The sequence below is a fragment of the Oncorhynchus nerka genome, linkage group LG23 (assembly GCF_034236695.1).
Source record: "Oncorhynchus nerka isolate Pitt River linkage group LG23, Oner_Uvic_2.0, whole genome shotgun sequence".
Lineage (NCBI taxonomy): Eukaryota > Metazoa > Chordata > Actinopteri > Salmoniformes > Salmonidae > Oncorhynchus > Oncorhynchus nerka.
In genome coordinates this window covers 14,981,923-15,002,266 of record NC_088418.1, presented here as the reverse complement: position 1 = coordinate 15,002,266, position 20,344 = coordinate 14,981,923, and the positions used below count along the sequence as shown (strand labels likewise).

The 20,344-nt window shown below is 40.6% G+C and overlaps 1 protein-coding gene across 1 annotated transcript in view; it reads right to left on the bottom strand.

The window, feature by feature from the left end:
• The window catches only part of LOC115106329 (guanine nucleotide-binding protein subunit alpha-13-like), a 30,407-nt gene that overhangs the window by 6,103 nt on the left and 3,960 nt on the right, over positions 1-20,344 (bottom strand). Inside the window, exon 2 of the mRNA XM_029628935.2 lies at positions 15,191-15,417. Coding sequence (XP_029484795.1) covers positions 15,191-15,417 — 227 coding nt within the window. The remainder of the gene's footprint in view (positions 1-15,190; positions 15,418-20,344) is intronic.

Here is a 20,344-nt window from a genome sequence, read left to right as displayed (position 1 = left end):
TCCTAGAGTGTTAGCTAAAGACTTACAGAATTCTCTGGAACATGCTAACATCTCTGTTGACGAGTCTACGATACGTAAAACACTAAACAAGAATGGTGTTCATGGGAGGACAACATGGAAGAAACCACTGCTGTCCAAAAAAACAACATTGCAGCACATCTGAAGTTTGCAAAAGTGCACCTGGATGTTCTACAGCGCTGCTGGCAAAATACAGTTGAGTTGTTTGGAAGGAACACACAACACTATGTGTGGAGAAAGACAGGGAATTTGAACTAGGATTAAATGTCAGGAATTGTGAAAAACTGAGTTTAAATGTATTCGGCTAAGGTGTACATACATTTCCGACTTCCAATTGTAGGTGTTCATTTTTGTTCAGGTGAGGGAAAGGGCAGTGTGGAGTGCAATAGCGATTGCATCATCTGTGGATCTGTTGGGGCGGTATGCAAATTGGAGTGGGTCTAGAGTTTCTGCGATAATGGTGTTGATGTGAACCATGACCAGCATTTCATGGCTACAGACGTGAGTGCTACGAGTCTGTAGTCATTTAGGAAGGTTACCTGGACGACAGTGGTCTACTTGAAACATGTTGGTATTACAGACTCAGACAGGAGGAGGTTGAAAATGTCAGTGAAGACACTTGCCAGTTGGTCAGCGCATACTCGGTGTACACATCCTGCCAATCCGTCTGGCCCAGCGGCCTTGTGAATGTTGACCTGTTTAATGGTCTTACTCACATCGGCTGTGGAGAGCGTGATCACACAGTCGTCCGGAACAGATGATGCTCTCATGCATGTTTCAGTGTTACTTGCCTTGAAGCGAACATAGAAGTTATTTCGCTCGTCTGGTAGTCTCGTGTCACTGTGCAGCTCTCGGCTGTGCTTCCCTTTGTAGTCTAATAGTTTGCAAGCCCTGCCACATCCGACGAGCTTCAGAGCTGGTGTAGTAGGATTCGATCTTAGTCCTGTATTGATGCTTTGCCTGTTTGATGGTTCATCGGAGGGCATAGCGGGATTTCTTATAAGCTTCTGGGTTAGAGTCCTGCTCCTTGAAAGTGGCAGCTCTACCCTTTAACTCAGTGCGAAAGTTACCTGTAATCCATGGCTTCTGGTTGGGGTACGTATGTATGTTCAGTCCTGTTGTTGAGCACCTGCTTCATCTGACCACGTTTTTATAGACCGAATCACTGTTAATTCCTGCTTTAATTTTAGCTTGTAAGCAGGAATCAGGAGGATAGAGTTATGGTCAAATTTGCCAAATGGAGGGCAAGGGAGAGCTTTGTACGCATCTCTCGTTGTGTGTAGTAAAGGTGGTCTAGAGTTTTTTTCTCCATCTGGTTGCACATTTAACATGCTGGTAGAAATTAGGTAAAAACTGAGTTAAGTTTCCCTGCATTAAAGTCCCCGGCCACTAGGTGCGCCGCCTCTGGATGAACGTTTTCCTGTTTGCTTATGGCAGAATACAGCTCATTGAGTGAGGTTTTAATGCCAGCCTCTGCCTGTAGTGGTATGTATACTGCTGTGAAAAATACAGATAAGATGTAGACCACACTATCTACCTAGAGTTTATCTTGAGATACTCTACCTCAGGCAGCAAAACCTTGAGACTTCCTTAGATATCGTGCACCAGCTATTGTTTACAAATATGCACATACCCCTGCCCCATGTCTTACCAGAGGCTGCTGTTCTGTCCTGCCGATAAAGAGTGTTTAACCCGCCAGCTATGTTCTTAATGTTGTCATTCAGCCACGACTCAGTGAACCATAAGATATTACAGTTTTTAATGTTCGTAGGATATACGTGCTTTCACGTTTTGATCCTCACAAGGCATCCTTGATCTCTTTCCGTGAAACGTACGCTTCCTTTTCCAGCGAATCGCAGGATCTGGGCCTGGTCGGGTGTCCTCAGTATATTCCCTGCGTCCGACTCATTGATGAACTCCTCATCCAATTTGAGGTGAGTAATCCCAGATCTGCTACCCAGAAGCTCTTTTCGGTCATAAGAGACAGTAGCAGCAACATTATGTACAAAACAAGTTTTATATATATATATATATATATATAAATTGCATGGTTGGTTAAGAGCCGATAAGACGGCAGTGCTACCCTCCGGCGCCATCTTCCAAACTTCTGTGCCAGTATTTGGTGTTGAATGCAGGCGGGGCAGCAGATGCTGGGTGGACTGAGTGTGTTCTGTCTGTAAGCAGATCAACATTCCAGCCCAGATCACACTCAATCTCACCAACAAACAGTTAGTGATGGGGGTAAATATCGATACAGTAGACTGAGCATTGTGATATTAATTAGGCCTATTATTAAGGTGTCCAATCAAAAAAGAATGTGTTAATTGTGTAGATACTCCTCTAACATCACCAAATGGTCCAAACCGTATGTTTACATATCATAATCATTTAGAAACTTATTGGAGTTTTTACCCTTGTAGGATGACAAAGATTAGGGTGACTAAATCAATGGAGGCCAGAGAAGAAAGGTGGTCAAGAATCAGAAAAATACTGTGAGCTCCAAAAGTATTGTGACAGGAAGAAATGTCGTTTTGGCTCTGTACTCCAGCACTTTAGATTTGAAATGATATAATGACTATAAAGGTTAAAGTGCAGACTGTCAGCTTTCATTTGAGGGTATTTTTCATCCATAAATCAGTGAACTGTTTGGAAATTACAGCACTTTTTGTACACAGTCCCCTCCAATTTAGGGAACCAAAAGTATTGGGACAAATTCAAATGTGTATTAAAAAAGTCTGAATGTAAGTATTTGGTCTCAAGGTCATAGCATACAATGATTACAACAAACCTGTTGGATGCATTTGTTGCGTTTCTCATTATGTTGTGCCCAATAGAAATGAAATGGTAAATAATTTATTGTCACTTTTATTGTAACTAACAATAGAATGTTTCTAAACCTTTCCACATTAATGTGGATGCTACCATGATTATAGATAGCCTAATGCTTAATTTATTTTGAATAATGATGAGTGAGAAAGATAAGACAAATATCATTCCTCTCAAAAAAAAATCTATCTTCCCTTGTTATTGTAATGGTGAAAGGTTAGCATGTCTTGGGGGTACAATATCACTCATTACTCACAATTCATTCAGGACTATGCACAATGATGGTAGCATCAACAATGTAGAAGTGTTTAGAAACATTCTATTGTTATTTAGAATAAGTGATTCCAAAATGACAATACATTACTTACTATTCATTTCTATTGGGCACAGAATAATTGAATCAGCACCCAAGTATTGTGATAATATTGTATTGAGGTCCCTGGCAATTCCCAGCCCTAGTGTATTTGGAAAACCCAGATGTCAAGACAAGAGAGCTGGGGTCTGCACAGGAAACAGACTGATGCGCATTCTTTAGCATGCGACACACACACACACACACACACACACACACACACACACACACACACACACACACACACACACAGAAAGAGATTGAGAGACAAGGGAGGAAGCAGTAGGAAGTCTAGTCTTGACTCAGTTTCACTTTTACTTCAGATCAGCTCTGCCAGTCTGAATCTGTGTGCGCGCGCCCGCTCGTCAGGGTTTCCGTTAGGAAAATGTTGATCCGGACAAAGTGATCTGAAGATTTGAATTTACCAGCCATTTGAGAAATTTTCCAGACTCCTATGCATTGGGTGCATAACCCATTAGGGCCACGATGCTCAGAATGACACTACATTCCTGGTTGAGTCTGGCAAACCCCATTTATAAACATCAATATCCTGCTAGCCAGATTGAGTCTACATTTGCCTGGCATTTTAGCTATCAATGTGATGTTTGGAGGTGCCTAATCAGTCAGTTCTGTACCTGCCTGGCTGAGTGGAAGTGTGTGTGTGTGTGTGTGTGGGGGGGGGGGGTCAACCAGAGCGCAAAACACATGAGGAAATAAAACTCTAGTCTGCCTGGAAATTAATTTGCAAGGATACATTTTTCTAATATTTTTCATATAAAGATAATTTTCTGTTCTCCTCATTTAAATGAAAGTACTTTTTAGTTACCAACTTGAGAAAATGTCTGATTTAAGGCATTCCAGTACTTGAGTGTCGGAGTGCAAAATTCAATTACTTTAAACACCTCAAGCACCTTGTGTGAACCCTGCATATAGGTCACCAGTAGTAAATGTTCCACTAATCCCAGTCATTTAGCTACATTAATGTCTCTTAACTTCTCTAGGGTAGGCAGCATTTGGAATTTTGGATGAAAAGCATGCCCAAATTAAACTGCCTTCTACTCAGGCCCAGAAGATAGGATATGCATATAATTGGTAGATTTGGATAGAAAACACTAAAGTTTCCAAAACTGTTAAAATAGTGTCTGAGTATAACAGAACTGATTTGGCAGGCGAAAAACGGAGAAAAATCCATTCAGGAAGTAAGATATTTTGTGTGTGTAGATTTCTATTCAATGCCATTACAGTATCAATTGACTTAGGACTCAAATTGCAGTTCCTATGCCTTACACTAGATGTCAACAGTCTTTAGAAATGGTTTCAGGCTTGTATTCTGAAAAATGAGGGAGTAAGAGCAGTCTGAATGAGTGGACCCTGCCGTGTCACAGAGCTTTTTCATGCACACGACCGAGAGTGCCTTTCTTATTTACCTTTTATATTGACGACGTTATTGTCCGGGTTGAAATATTATTGATTATTTAGGCTAAAAACAACCTGAGGATTGAATATAAACATCGTTTGACATGTTTCTTTACGGATACAATTTGGATTTTTTGTCTGCCTGTTGTGACTGCGTTTGAGCCTGTGGATTACTGAAGAAAACGCAAACAACTGAGGTTTTTGGATAACAAGAGAGACTATCGAACAAAAGGAACATTTATTGATTAAATGAATGTCTTCTGAGTGCAACCATATGAAGATCAAAGATAAGTGATTCATTTTATCTCTATTTCTGACTTGTGTAACTCTTCTACTTGGCTGGTTACTGTTTGTAATGATTTGTCTGCTGGGCGATGTTCTCAAATAATCGTAAGGTAAGCTTTCACCGTAAAGCATTTTTGAAATCTGACACTGTGGTTGGATTCACAAGAAGTTAATCTTTAAACCTATGTACCTTGTATCTTTTCTGAATTTTTATAATGAGTATTTCTGTATTTGAATTTGGCGCTCTGCAATCTCACTGGATGTTGGCCTACCCTAGAGAGTAGAGGCTGACCGATTAATCGGAATGGCCAAGCTCATTTATATATTTTGTGATGTGAATACCAAGTATGTTTACTTCACCATCAGACCATTTTCTAGGTACACTACAGGGTAATGAAAGTTGTATTTTTTAAAGATCCAATACGTAATCTTGTACACTTACCATAATTAGGTTTTAGTCCAGAAAGTCCAGAAAAGTTCTTCAAAGAGATACTGCAGGGATCTAGTTTGCGGACTTAATAAAGAACTTGAGTCATCGGCATACATGGAGACCTTTGTTTTTAAGCCTTGGATTTCTAATCCTTTAATTTTGTTGAGTGATCTGATAATAATAGCTTGCATTTAGATTCCCATTACGAATAGATATGGTGACAGCGGACACCCTTGTTTACCTCAAAACTCTGAGAAGACACTGCTATTTACTATTTTACACCTGGGGTTGCTATACATTACTTTTACCCATTTTATAAGACACTCACAGAAAAAAAGAAAATCCAGGCATTTATAAATAAAATCCAGTCTTTATCATAGTCCTTTAAAAAAGCTGCTATAAATATCAGGCCTAGCTTCTTAAATGTTTCATGTTCTATTATTTCTAGTAGTTATCATATCAAAAAAAAACTGTCTGATCAGGATGAACAATACCTGTTAAAAATGTTTTATTCTGAGTGCTATGATTTCGCTAGTATTTTTTCTACACAACATTGAAGTGCAAAAGGACTCGTTTTAATAATAGTGAAATCAGACCTTCCTGCGGAGTACCTGACAGACTACCATTTCAATAGGAGTAGTTAAAACAAGTTAATAAATGGAGCTTTGAGTGTATAAAAGAAAAGGGCTTTATAAACCTCTTCCAGTATGCCATTAAGCCCTGGGGTTTTTCCAGACTGAAAGTATTTAATAGCCTCAAAGTTATTCCTCTGTAATTTGGCCTTTGAACTGATCTTTTTGTACATTTGTTAAATGTTCCTATTTTTTTATTATTTGGAAAGAATTCCTTGCAGTAATTGTCATTCAGTGTGTGAGAAGACAGAAAAGATAACATCTGCTTAAAATATTTAGCTTCCTCTTAACTTTTTGCGTCGAGCCATCCCGGATCCGGGATCGTGACTACAGCCTCAAGTCCATTACCATAACGCAACGTTAACTATTCATGAAAATCGCAAATGAAATGAAATAAATCTGCTAGCTCTCAAGCTTAGCCTTTTGTGAACAACACTGTCATCTCAGATTTTCAAAATATGCTTCTCAACCATAGCAAAACAAGCATTTGTGTAACAGTATTGATAGCTAGCGTAGCATTTAGCGTTAGCATTCAGCAGGCAACATTTTCACAAAAACAAGAAAAGCATTCAAATAAAATCATTTACCTTTGAAGAACATCGGATGTTTTCAATGAGGAGACTCTCAGTTAGATAGCAAATGTTCAGTTTGTCCAAAAATATTCTTTGTATAGGAGAAATCACTCCGTTTGGTACATCACGTTTGGCTACCAAAAAACCCCGAAAATTCAGTCATCAAAACGCCAAACTTTTTCCCAAATTAACTCCATAATATCGACTGAAACATGGCAAACGTTGTTTAGAATCAATCCACAAGGTGTTTTTCACATATCTCTTCGATGATATATCGTTCGTGGAAGTGTGCTTTCTCCTCTGAATCCCATGGGAAAATGCCTGCAGCTGAAGATTACGCACCAACAAAGGACACCGGGCGGACACCTGGTAAATGTAGTCTCTTATGGCCAATCTTCCAATGATATGCCTACAAATACGTCACAATGCTGCAGACACCTTGGACAGAAAGCGTAGGCTCATTCAGGGCACATTCACAGCCATATAAGGAGACATTGGAAAACAGAGCCTAAAAAATTCTGCTCATTTCCTGTTTGAAGTTTCATCTTGGTTTCCCCGGTAGCATCAGTTCTGTGGCACTCACAGATAATATCTTTGCAGTTTTGGAAACGTCAGAGTGTTTTCTTTCCAAAGCTGTCAATTATATGCATAGTCGAGCATCTTTTTGTGACAAAATATTGCGCTTAAAACGGGCACGTTTTTTTATCCAATAATGAAATAGCGCCCCCATAGGTTCAAGAGGTAAAAAAAATCATTTGTGACACGATTCAGGAAACTAGGCATATGTCGCAAGTCACGATTTCACAGGAGAGTGTTTGAACATAAAAAAATATTTTATCAACATGCGTTTTTTTGGGCAGAAATGCCTTCTTGAATATGTTTATTTTCATGTGCCTTAAACTCGTATGCCATCTGTAAATACGAATACAATTGTTAAAATTACAAGCCCTGTTGGTTAAACCACAGAAAAAAAATTAACCTTCCCACTAGCCATGATTGGCTGAGATAATGAGTGGGCTGGACATGCCGAGAGAGGAGTTTGGATTGGTTTGCCATAGAATGTCGTCATTCTGTGTTGGTAATCCTGTCGAACACGGTTTTTCATTTTTGTTTTTACTGTGTAATGGAGCTGCATAAGTGTGACTCCCCACTTTCTGGAGGATCAAGTTTTGAAATCAGTGGAATTAAAGTATGATAGCTAAAGAGATGGAGGGAACACCTGTCTCCGGATTACATCTTCAAACTAAGAGAAACCGTGGCATGGCATTCCTGACAGGGAGACGCGTCCATTCATGACGATGTATACAGGTAAGATAGCTAGCTAATGCTAGACTAACGTTACATTTTCAGATATTACACGTTTTCTAATTTTGACAGAAAGTGGTTTCATTTCAAGCTAAAGTGTACTGTTAGCTAGCTGGCTAATGTTAGTTGGCTGGCTTTCTAGCTGATATTATTTGTTTCCCAGAGCCGTTTGCTGTTATAGTTAAAGCCCAATGTTGGTTAGTTAACATTGAACGTGGGTGGTTAGCTCCCAGCACTGTAGCATTGTTTGCACTGTTCATTGTTTAGCTAACGTTAGCTGGCTGGCTTGTTAGGTAACGTTATGTGACATGTGAATTTACACTTTGTTTAAATTTTTTTTTAAAAACTTGTGCTACATAAGACTGAATCCAGGTGATGAGTCACATTTGGAGTATCATAGATGACGGTCTTTAGGAAAGAGTTTCTGCAAATTATTTTCGGTAGCATTCCTGTGTTGGAGATTCAGGAAGAATTTGGTGCATATTCCATCCAGTTTGCTTTATTTTTGTAATAGATTACATTCGATCGTTCTTGAATAAGTTCCTCCAGTTTTTTTCCCTCCAACTTATTTTGTCTCTCTGTAGTACCGTTTTTATTGCTATCTACCTGTACTATTAGTTCATGTATTTCCCTTGTTAGCCTTGTCTCTTCAGGCAGAAACTGCATTTCTTATTGATAAATATTGAGTGACCTCTGAAAGTACATTGAATGTAGCCCAAACAATAAGGGGATTTGCTGAACCTATATTGTACTGGAAAAATTCAGGTTATAAATGATGTCTTAGTTAAGAATAAATTGTCCTGAAGTAGACTGATTAACTTCTTTGGGACTGAGGGGCAGTATTGAGTAGCTTGGATGAATAAGGTGCCCAGAGTAAACTGTCTGCTACTCAGGCCCAAAAGCTAGAATATGAATATAATTTGAAGATTTGGATAGAAAACACTGAAGTTTCTAAAACTGTTTGAATGATGTCTGAGTATAACACAACTCATGTGGCAGGCAAAAACCAGAGAAAAAATCCAACCAGGAAGTGGGAAATCTGAGGTTTGTAGTTTATCAAGTCATTGCCTATCGAATACACAGTGTCTATGGGGTCATATTGCACTTCCTAAGGCTTCCACTAGATGTCAACAGTCTTTAGAACCTTGTTTCAGGCTTCTACTGTGAAGGAGGAGAGAATGAGAGCTGTTTGAGCCAGAGGTCTGGCAGAGTGCCATGCATGAGCTGATCACACGCGTGAGAGGTAGCTGCATTCCATTGCATTTCTAAAGACAAAGGAATTCTCCAGTTGGAACATTATTGCAGATTTGTGATAATAACATCCTAAAGATTGATTCTATACATCGTTTGACATGTTTCTATGAACTGTTATATAACTTTTTTGACATTTCGTCTGAACAAGTGATCGCGCATTATGCATTTGGATTACTGGGCTAAACGCGTGAACAAAAAGGAGGTATTGGGACATAAATTATGGACTTTATCGAACAGCATTCCGATCAAGATCATCAAAGGTAAGTGAATATTTATAACGCTATTTCTGACACCTCTCCTTCTTTGGAAAATGGCTGGATGGTTCTCTGTGACTAGCGCTGACCTAACATCATCGCAAGCTGTGCTTTCGCCGTAAAGTATTTTTGAAATCTGACACAGCGGTTGCATTAAGGAGAAGTTTATCTATATTTCCATGCATAACACTTGTATCTTTTATCAATGTTTATGATGAGTATTTCTGTAATTTAATGTGGCTCTCTGCACTTTCACCGGATGTTTGTTTGAGACAATGCATTTCTGATCATAACACACCAATTTCAAATGACGTTTTTGGACATAAAGATTAACTTTATCGAGCAAAACACACATTTATTGTGTAACATGAAGTCCTGTGAGTGCCATCTGATGAAGATCAAAGGTTAGTTATTAATTTAATCGCTATTTCTGATTTGTGAGTCCTCTCCTTGGCTGTATGTTTTTCTGTGACTAGGTGCCGACCTAACAATCGTTTGGTGAGCTTTCGCCATTAAGCCTATTTGAAATCAGACACTGTGGCTGGATTTCAAGAAGTTTATTTTTAAAATGGTGTAAAACACTTGTATGTTTGAGGAATTCTAATTAATTATGGGATTTGTTGTTTTGAATTTGGCACCATGCAATTTCACTGGCTGTTGGTGAGGTGGGACGCTACCGTCCTACCTATGCCAGAGAGGTTCAAATCTCTTGAGACTAGGGGGCAGTATTTAGATTGTTGGATGAAAAACGTACCCAAAATGAAACTGCCTATTTCTCATGCCCAGAATCTAGAATATGCATATAATTGGCAGATTAGGATAGAAAACACAAAAGTTTCCAAAACTGTCAAAGTATTGTCTGTGAGTATGACAGAACTGATATTGCAGGCGAAAACCTGTGGAAAATCAAACCAGGAAGTGGCTTCTATTTTGAAAGCTCCATTTTCCATAGGCTGCCTTCACTCCATTTAAAGGGATATCAACCAGATTCCTTTTCCTATGGCTTCCTCAAGCTGTGAACAGTCTTTAGACATAGTTTCAGGCTTTTATTTTGAAAAATGAGCGAGAAAGAACCCATCGCGTCAGTGGATGGCTGGGTGCCAGCAGATTTTCATGCGCAACAACCATTTTCTTTCTCTCGCCTATGGAAGAAGCTACATTCCGGTTGACATATTATCGATTATATATTGTAAAAACAACCTTGCACTTGTGATTTCATGAAAATTCAATATTTTTAGTAATTTAATTTGAATTTGTCGCTCTGCAATTCAGCAGAAGTTGATGACAATTATCCCACTAAAGGGATAGGTGCACCAAGAACATCAACAGGCAGCACTCGTAGCACAACAATTAAAAATAGACGACAAAAGTAAAGTTCCTGGCGATCATAGCGATCTCACTCCCCCCTTCTGTCTGAACTTGGAATATTCCTGTTCGTGGGCTTGGGCCACTGACCCTTAACCTGGTTGTTCTGTTCTGCGTTGTGTACTATTCTAATCATTTGAAGTTTGATGAAATAGCCATTTTAACTCTCCTGCAATTTGAAATCTCTATTTTTGACTGTCATAGTGCCTCTTATGGCAGTAACTTTACAAGCACTAATTATGGTATATTTAGACCCATTTAGTATCTAGTTATGGTAAGGGGTGAAATAAGGATATCCAGTTATAATTGTAACGGCTTAGCAGATAAGAAAAGATCCGTCTTTACATGGCTAAAAGAAAAGGAATATAACATATACTGTTTACAGGAAACTAACTCACTCTACATCCTTAAGATGAAATTGCGTAGGAAAAGGAATGGGATGGTGAAATAATTTTCTGTCATGGACAAAGGAACCCGAAAGGTGTGATATTAACAAAAATGTTGATCCTAATGTGCAAATAGTCAGGAATGATTCGCTAGGAAAGTGGATCCTTTTGAATATGAAAGGGGATTTAAAAAAAACTGATTCGGCTCATTAATCTATAATATTGGCCAAATCAGGATGATCCATACTACTTCGAAAATATTCATACCAATGTATTGAACTTACAGGCAAACGATCAAATCATCATGGTGTTAAGTACCTCAATGGACCGTAAAGGTAATCACTCTACATACTATCATCACCGTGCTCTTAAGGAAATCACTAATATTATGGACACATTAAAACATTATGGATATTTGGAGACCAAAAAACCCTGACCTAGTGAGATATACATGGAGACTTAATCAAGCTAGTTGTCTTGATTACTTTTTCTCTTTCTCTCTTGCATCAAAGGTTAAAGTATTGATAGGAGACAGAATGTGATCGGATCCTCTAATTGGCCTTCACATAACTCTTACAGAATTTCCACATAGACAGGAATATTGGAAATTTAAGTAGGCAGCTACAGTAGCTGAATGATATTAACATCTTCGGGTTTTATTTCATTGAATGTATTTTATTTCATCTGGGTGCTTACGCCACCTACTAACACCCTGGTACTACCTGTAGCTCAGAGAAAACACAGAAAGGTATGTGTTGCAGATTACTCCTTTGTAGAATTCCATAATGTGAAAGAAATAAAACACCAAGGTTAATGCTGTAGATATTGTTACAAGGGAGTGAGAGACTATTGAAACATGTAACTTTCAGGGTTTTATTTTTGTTATTGATATAGTTTACAGAGTGCTAAAAAGTATTGCTGTTGCTAGCTAGCTGAGCTGCCGACTGATGCTAGCGTTGCATTATGGGGGGCGGCAGGGTAGCCTAGTGGTTAGAGCGTTGGACTCGTAACCGGAAGGTTGCAAGTTCAAACCCCCGAGCTGACAAGGTACAAATCTGTCGTTCTGCCCCTGAACAGGCAGTTAACCCACTGTTCCTAGGCCGTCATTGAAAATAAGAATTTGTTTTTAACTGACTTGCCTGGTTAAATAAAGGTAAAATAAAAAAAATTATGGGAGATGTAGTTTTAGCCCTCTAAGGTCTGAATGGGATAAAGGCGATTTCACATTGTTGCTTGTTTGTAATTACAGTGTTTTTGTACATGAGTTGTTGTATTTCAATACTGTCAACACTGAAAGCACCTAGCAATGTATTGGGGATGTGAGACAGGATGTGTGTTTTACCTTTCTTCATGCTCCGGTATAGAACAACTTGTCACATGGTGCATTGGAGACTGATGTGTTCCTGTCCTGTCTTTTCACAATACTATTGCAGGTATGGTGGTTCTATTGTCTAAGAATTAAGATGATACATTCTTTGTATTAAGGACGGGTTATTATTTTATACATTATGGCTTTATTTATGAGTGTGATTGTGTGAGTCTGAGAAAACACAGAGAGAAAGAACAACTTGTCAGATGGTGCATTGGAGACCGATGTGTTCCTGTCCTGTCTTTTCATAATAATATTGCAGATCGACATTAAAGCCAAAACGACAGCCGTGGTGTCGCTCTTTATTTCTTGGTTCTCCTGTGGTACATTTACAGACTGCTACAAAATGTCTGATGTTTTGAATTCAAGAAACAGGTTTTAGCAATATTTATTTTATTCCCTTGCCTGTTTTCCAATGCCACAGATGTTAGACAATTGAGTCAAGATGTATTTGTGTAGTAGATTTGAGTAGGTTGATGTGTGTGAGATTGGATGTGATTTAGTGAGAGTACAGTGGCAAGGAAAAGTATGTGAACCCTTTGGAATTACCTGGATTTCTGCATAAATTAGTCATCAAATTTGATCTGATATTCATCTAAGTCACAACAATAGACAAACAGAGTGCTTAAACTAGTAACACACAAATGATTGTATTTGTCTTGTCCAAATCATTTAAACATTCAGTGTAGGTTGGGGAAAGTATGTTAACACCTAGGCTAATGACTTCTCCAAAAGCTAATTGGAGTCAGGAGTCAGCTAACCTGGAGTACAATCAATGAGACATGATTGGAGATGCCCTATATATGCCTTGCCCTATTAAAAAAAAACTCACAGAATTTGAGTTTGCTATTCACAAGAAGCATTGCCTGATGTGTACCATGCCTCGAACAAAAATAGATGTCAGAAAACCTAGGATTAAGAATTGTTGACTTGCATAAAGCTGGAAAGGGTTACAAAAGTATCTTGAAAAGCCTTGATGTTCATCAGTCCCTGGTAAGACAAATGGTCTATAAATGGAGAAAGTTCAGCACTGTTGCTACTCTCCCTAGGAGTGGCCGTCCTGCAAAGATGACTGCAAGATAACAGCTCAGAATGCTCAATGAGGTTAAGAAGAATCCTAGAGTGTCAGCTAAAGATGACAGAAATCTCTGGAACATGCTAACATCTCTGTTGACGAGTCTACGATACGTAAAACACTAAACAAGAATGGTGTTCATGGGAGGACACCATGGAAGAAACCACTGCTGTCCAAAAACAACAACATTGCTGCAAAAGTGCACCTGGATGTTCTACAGCATCTCTCTCTAGGGAGCATCATGGTTTGGGGCTGCTTTGCTGCCTCAGGGCCTGGACTGCTTGCTATCAGACAGAAAAATGAATTCCCAAGTTAATCAAGACATCTTGCAGGAGAATGTTAGGCTATCTGTCCACCAAATTCCTCCTGACCTTTGAGCTGGTCTGATCCGCAACTACAGAAAACGTTTGGTTGAGGTTATTGCTGCCAAAGGAGGGTCAACAGTTATTAAATCCAAGGGTTCACATACTTTCCCCACCCTGCACTGTGAATGTTTACACAATGTGTGCAATAAAGACATGAAAACATATAATTGTTTGTGTGTTATTAGTTTAAGCAGACCATGTTTGTCTATTGTTGTGACCTAGATGAAGATCAGATCACATTTTATGACCAATTTATGCAGAAACCAGGTATTTCCAAAGGGTTCACATACTTTTTCTTGCCACTCTATAGAAGGTCTGGATAATTAGTAAGACTATAATGTGTGATGTCTAAATAAATAATAACCCAGACAATTTGCATGGTTGAGTGTGTGTGTATCGTGAGTATACATGAAGTGAGTATAGCCTTAATATTCTGGATGATAATTGTAATCCATATCTTATCACCATCATAGTTGCATAATGATTCAATTAAACATGTTCATGAAAAAAAATAACACATCCCAGCATTTCCATGGCAATTGAAATTTCACATGATCATGAAAGAGGCTCTAGAGACAGCTTCACTACATTACAAATGTATTCCTCATAGGCTCCTGCGCCTATCTTCTGTTTCTGTAGCGTGAGGCAGCTTGATGTACAAGCACACCATCTGTACAGGACGCTACTCTATCACAGGGCCTTACCCCCTAATCTTGCTCTTTAATGCAGAGTGGCCTATGAAGTCTTTAAAAAAGAAATGGCTCCACATTTCCATTATCGAATTTAGCCTATAGCCTACTTTGAAGCAAAGGTAAGACACGCCTCCAGCTTCCATTTGTAAAGTGATGGGACACGCTGATAGACAATTGCCCGCACTGGAATGGTGAATGGGAGGCGCGCTTCAATTACCAGTTGAGAATAACATAGTAACTCCCCCCCCCCCCCATCATGCACCAAAACGATTTAACACGCAATTGCATTTAGAATGGAGTAAAACACATTTATTGCGGAACCAAAGGCAATCAGCTGAGGAGCTGCTGGAAAAATCTCGCTCAAAATAGGCTCTGTATGCTGTGATAGTTGTGTTGGATAAATAAGATACATGATGACTAACGAAAACACACACAGGCCAATTTAATTCCACTAAATAATGCAAATTAACCTGTAGCCTGAGAAGCATGACAGTCAAATATATTTCCATTGACTGGTATTTCCAGCAATGAATAAGCCGGCAATTGAGGGATAATGGAAACCCTGGGGGGCGTGTACATTGGGTGTGTACTAACCAGTTGGAACTCCCTGCGTCTGTCGTAGGCCTGTTGTATTCCGCTGTCGGCCCACAGGACCTGGATGGAGGGCAGGTACTTGAGAAACACGCTCGTCTCCACCTGGCCGTTCGCCATCATCACAGACCGTGTGTCGAATGACATCACATTGTCTCCGTGCACCTGGTTGTCAGGGGAACCCCAAGGGATGTGAAGCTTCTCCCGTGCGTCCACCAACACACGCACACCTGAAGAGGACAGATAAAGTTGATAGTTAACAACAACGACCATACACAGAAACTCTCTGACGGGGGTCGATAATATTTTGTTATGTTACAGCCTTTTTCTACAATGGATAAAAAAGATTCCCCCCCCCTTCAGTCTACACACAATAACAAAAAACTTTAGGTCTTTAGAAATGTTTGCAAATTTATCAAGGATCTCTCTGAACTTCGCTCTGTTCATCTTTCCCCTCGATCCTGACTAGTCTCCCAGTCCCTGCCACTGAAAAACAACCCCACAGCATGATACTGCCACCACCATGCTTCAACATAGGGATGGTTAAGGTTTCTTCCAGACGTGATGCTTAGCATTCAGACCGTATTCTTGGTCACCTCCCTTACCAAGGCCCTTCTCCCTCGATTGCTCAGTTTGGCCAGGCAGCCAGCTCTAGGAAGAGTCTTGGTGGTTCCAAACTTATTCCATTTAGGAATGATGGAGGCACTGTGTTCTTGGGGACCTTCAATGCTGCAGACATTTTTTGGTAGCCTTCCCCAGATCTGTGCCTCGACACAGTTTTGTCTCGGAGTTCTCGGACTTCATGGCTAGGTTTTTGCTTGAATTAAAAAATAAATAAAAAATTGGCAAATGTTGCACAATCCAAGTGTGGAAAGCTCTTAGAGACTTACCCAGACACAGGGGTGTAAATACTTATGTAAATGAGATATTTCTGTAATTAAATTTCAATACATTTGCAAACATTTCCAAAAAACATGTTTTCACTTTGTCATTTCACTTTGTCATCATTGTGTGTAGATCAGTGAGAAAATTCAGGTTGTAACTCAACAAAATGTGGAATAAGTCCTGATCAGCTGTCTGGGACAGTGATGTTTCTACGTGCCAATTCGAAGGCAAGTTCTCTGCATTTGAGGCTACTAAACTGGTCCGCAAAATTCTTGATATGTTTATCAAGTTCAGACTCCATGTTATCAGATAAGTTACAGGACTGCTTTGCTAGCACAGACTGGAATAAGTTCTGGGATTCTTCCGATGGCATTGAGGAGTACACCACATCAGTCACTGGCTTCATCAATAAGTGCATCGATGACGTTGTCCTCACAGTGATTAAGTACATACCCCAACCAGAAGCCATGGATTTACAGGCAACATCCACAATGAGCTAAAGGGTAGAGCTGCCGCTTTCAAGGAGCGGGGCTCTAACCCGGAAGCTTATAAGAAATCCCGCTGTACCCTCCGACGATCCATCAAACAGGCAAAGCATCAATACAGGACTAAGATAGAATCATACTACACCAGCTCTGAAGCTCGTCGGATGTGGCAGGGCTTGAAACTATTACAGACTACAAAGGGAAACACAGCTACGAGCTGCCCAGTGACACAAACCTACCAGATGAGCTAAATTACTTCTATGCTCGCTTTGAGGCAAGTAACACTGAACCATGCATGAGAGCACCAGCTGTTCCGGACGACTGTGACCACGCTCTCAGAAGTCGATGTGAGTAAGACCTTTAAACAGGTCAACATTCAAAAGGCCGCAGGGCCAGACGGATTACCAGGACGTATATGTGCTGTATTCCGAGCATGCGCTGACCAACTGGCAAGTGTCTTCACTGACATTTTCAACCTCTCCCTGTCTGAGTCTGTAATACTAATGTTTCAAGCAGACCACCATAGTCCCTGTGCCCAAGAACACTTAAGGTAACCTGCCTAAATGACTACCGACTCACGTCTGTAGCCATGAAGTGCTTTGAAAGGCTGGTCATGGCTCACATCAACACCATTATCCCAGAAACCCTAGACCCACTCTAATTTGCATACCACCCCAACAGATCCCCAGATGATGCACTCTATTGCAATCCATACTGCCCTTTCCCACCTGGACAAAAGGAACACCTATGTGAGAATGCTATTCACTGACTACAGCTCAAGATTTGATTTGATTTGAACGTTCAACACTATAGTGCCCTGAAAGCTCATCACTAAGCTAAGGACCCTGGGACTAAACACCATGCCTCTGCAACTGGATCCTGAACTTCCTGATGGGCTGCCCCCAGGTGGTAAGGGTAGGGAACAACACATCCGCCACGCTAATCCTCAACATGGGGTCTCTCAGGGGTGCATGCTCAGTCCCCTCCTTTACTCCCTGTTCACTCATGACTGCATGGCCAGGCATGACTCCAACACCATCATCGAGTTTGCTGATGACAACAGTGGTAGAGCTGATCACCAACCACGATGAGACAGCCTATAGGGAGGTCAGAGACCTGGCCGTGTGGTGCCAGGACCACAACCTCTCCCTTAACGTGATCAAGACAAATGAGATGATTGTGGACTACAGGAAAAGGAAGACCAAGCACGCCCCCATTCTCATCGACGGGGCTGTAGTGGAACAGGTTGAAAGCTTCAAGTTCCTTGATGTCCACGTCACCAACAAACTATCATGGTCCAAACACACTAAGACAGTCGTGAAGAGGACATGACAAAGCCTATTCCCCCTCAGGAGACTGAAGAGATTTGGCATGGGTCCTCAGATCCTCAAAAGGTTCTACAGCCGCACCATCGAGAGCTGGTTGCATCACTGCCTGGTATGACAACTGCTCGGCCTCCAACTGCAAAGCACTACAGAGGGTAGTGCGTACGGCCCAGTACTTCACTAGGGCCAAGCTTCCTGCCATCTAGGACCTCTACACCATGCAGTGTCAGAGGAAGGCCCTAAAAATGGTCAAAGACTTCAGTCAACATAGTCATAGACTGTTCTCTCTGCTACCGCACGGCAAGCGGTACCGGAGCACCAAGTCTAGGTCCAAAAGTCTTAACAGCTTCTACCTCCAAGCCATAAGACCCCTGAACAGCTAATCAAAGGGCTACCCAGACCCCTCTTTTACACTGCTGCCTCTCTCTGTTTATCATCTATGCATAGTCACTTTGACTCTACCTACATGTACATATTACCTCAACTAACAGGTGCCCCCGCACATTGACTCTGTACCGGTACCCCCTGTATAGAGCCTCGCTTATTTCACTACTGCTGTTTAATTATTTGTTACATTTATTTATTTATTTTCTTAAAAATTCTTAAAGCATTGTTGGTTAAGGGCTTGTATAAGCATTTCACTGTAAAGTCTACTACACCTGTTTTCGGCACGTGACAAATAAAATTTGATTGAAAACCTGGTTTTCCTCTGCTACTCTGTCATCGCCTCTATCAAGCGCAGACTCCATGTCATCAGATAAGACCTGGTGTTCCTCTGCTACTCATCACAGCCTCTCTTTATAAATCTCAGACTCCATGTCATCAGATAAGACCTGGTGTTCCTCTGCTACTCATCACAGCCTCTCTTTATACAGATCAGACTCCATGTTATCAGATAAGAGCTGGTGTTCCTCTGCTACTCATCACAGCCTCTCTTTATACAGCTCAGACTCCATGTCATCAGATAAGACCCGGTGTTCCTCTGCTACTCATCACAGCCTCTCTTTATACAGATCAGACTCCATGTCATCAGATCTTATCTGATAAGACCTGGCGTTCCTCTGCTACTCATCACAGCCTCTCTTTATGCAGATCAGACTCCATGTCATCAGATAAGACCTGGTGTTCCTCTGCTACTCATCACAGCCTCTCTTTATACAGATCAGACTCCATGTTATCAGATAAGACCTGGTGTTCCTCTGCTACTCATCACAGCCTCTCTTTATACAGCTCAGACTCCATGTCATCAGATAAGACCCGGTGTTCCTCTGCTACTCATCACAGCCTCTCTTTATGCAGATCAGACTCCATGTCATCAGATAAGACCTGGCGTTCCTCTGCTACTCATCACAGCCTCTCTTTATGCAGATCAGACTCCATGTCATCAGATAAGACCTGGTGTTCCTCTGCTACTCATCACAGCCTCTCTTTATACAGCTCAGACTCCATGTCATCAGATAAGACCCGGTGTTCCTCTGCTACTCATCACAGCCTCTCTTTCCAACAGGTACATGTTTGTTTTCTGTACCTCTTCAGTGTCATTCAGTCTATTTGTTCATCCCTTGCTGCTGCTCCAATGGACTTCTTCCCTTCTCTCACTTCCTTGGCTGCTCTTTCAAGAACCTCAAGGGGGATATAGACCCCTGCTTGTTTTACGTTTGTATACACAGGGCATAACGATGCTCTGTAACAATAAAAATGTACATATGCATTAAAGTGCAAACATACTATGTATACATAAAAAAGAAAAGAAAAACTATTGCACTGACTATGTACACACTGACCTCTACCCACACACACAGTACATACCTTGCCACCACAACACACTTTTTTTGCACCAACTCTCCTGCATTGACTATCCACACACACACACACACACACACACACAGGACTCGCACACGTACACCAACACACACGCATACTGACGACACACACAACATACGCTTCTGCTACGGTCTATTATCTATCCTGTTGCCGAGTCACTTTAACCCTGCCTGTATGTACATAGCTTCCTCACTTCCCTCGTAACGCTGCCCATCGACTTGGTACTGTTAATCCCTGTTGTTGTTTTTTTAGTAGTTATTCACTCTATTTATTCCTTGTGTCACTATTTCTATTTATTTTCTCTCTACATTGTTGTAAAAGGACCTGTAAGTAAGCATTTCACTGCTAGTCTACACCTGTTGAAATGCCAGTGGCACAACTTACCCCAAGGCAAACAGTTTGACCATATCAACCCACACAGCTACAAAGATAGACATTCATGCTAGGTTTGGAATGTCATTGTAGCTTATAGAGACCCCCAACTGATGAATAAAACAAATCTTTAAAAAACGATCTACTTTGGTTTAGATAAATGAATTTGTGTTTATAGAAATCATTATGCTTTTGACTTTGTGAAAAATAGTTATTTGGACGTAACTTGCGTACCAACTTTCCCATGTGGTTTCTTCCTTCACAGA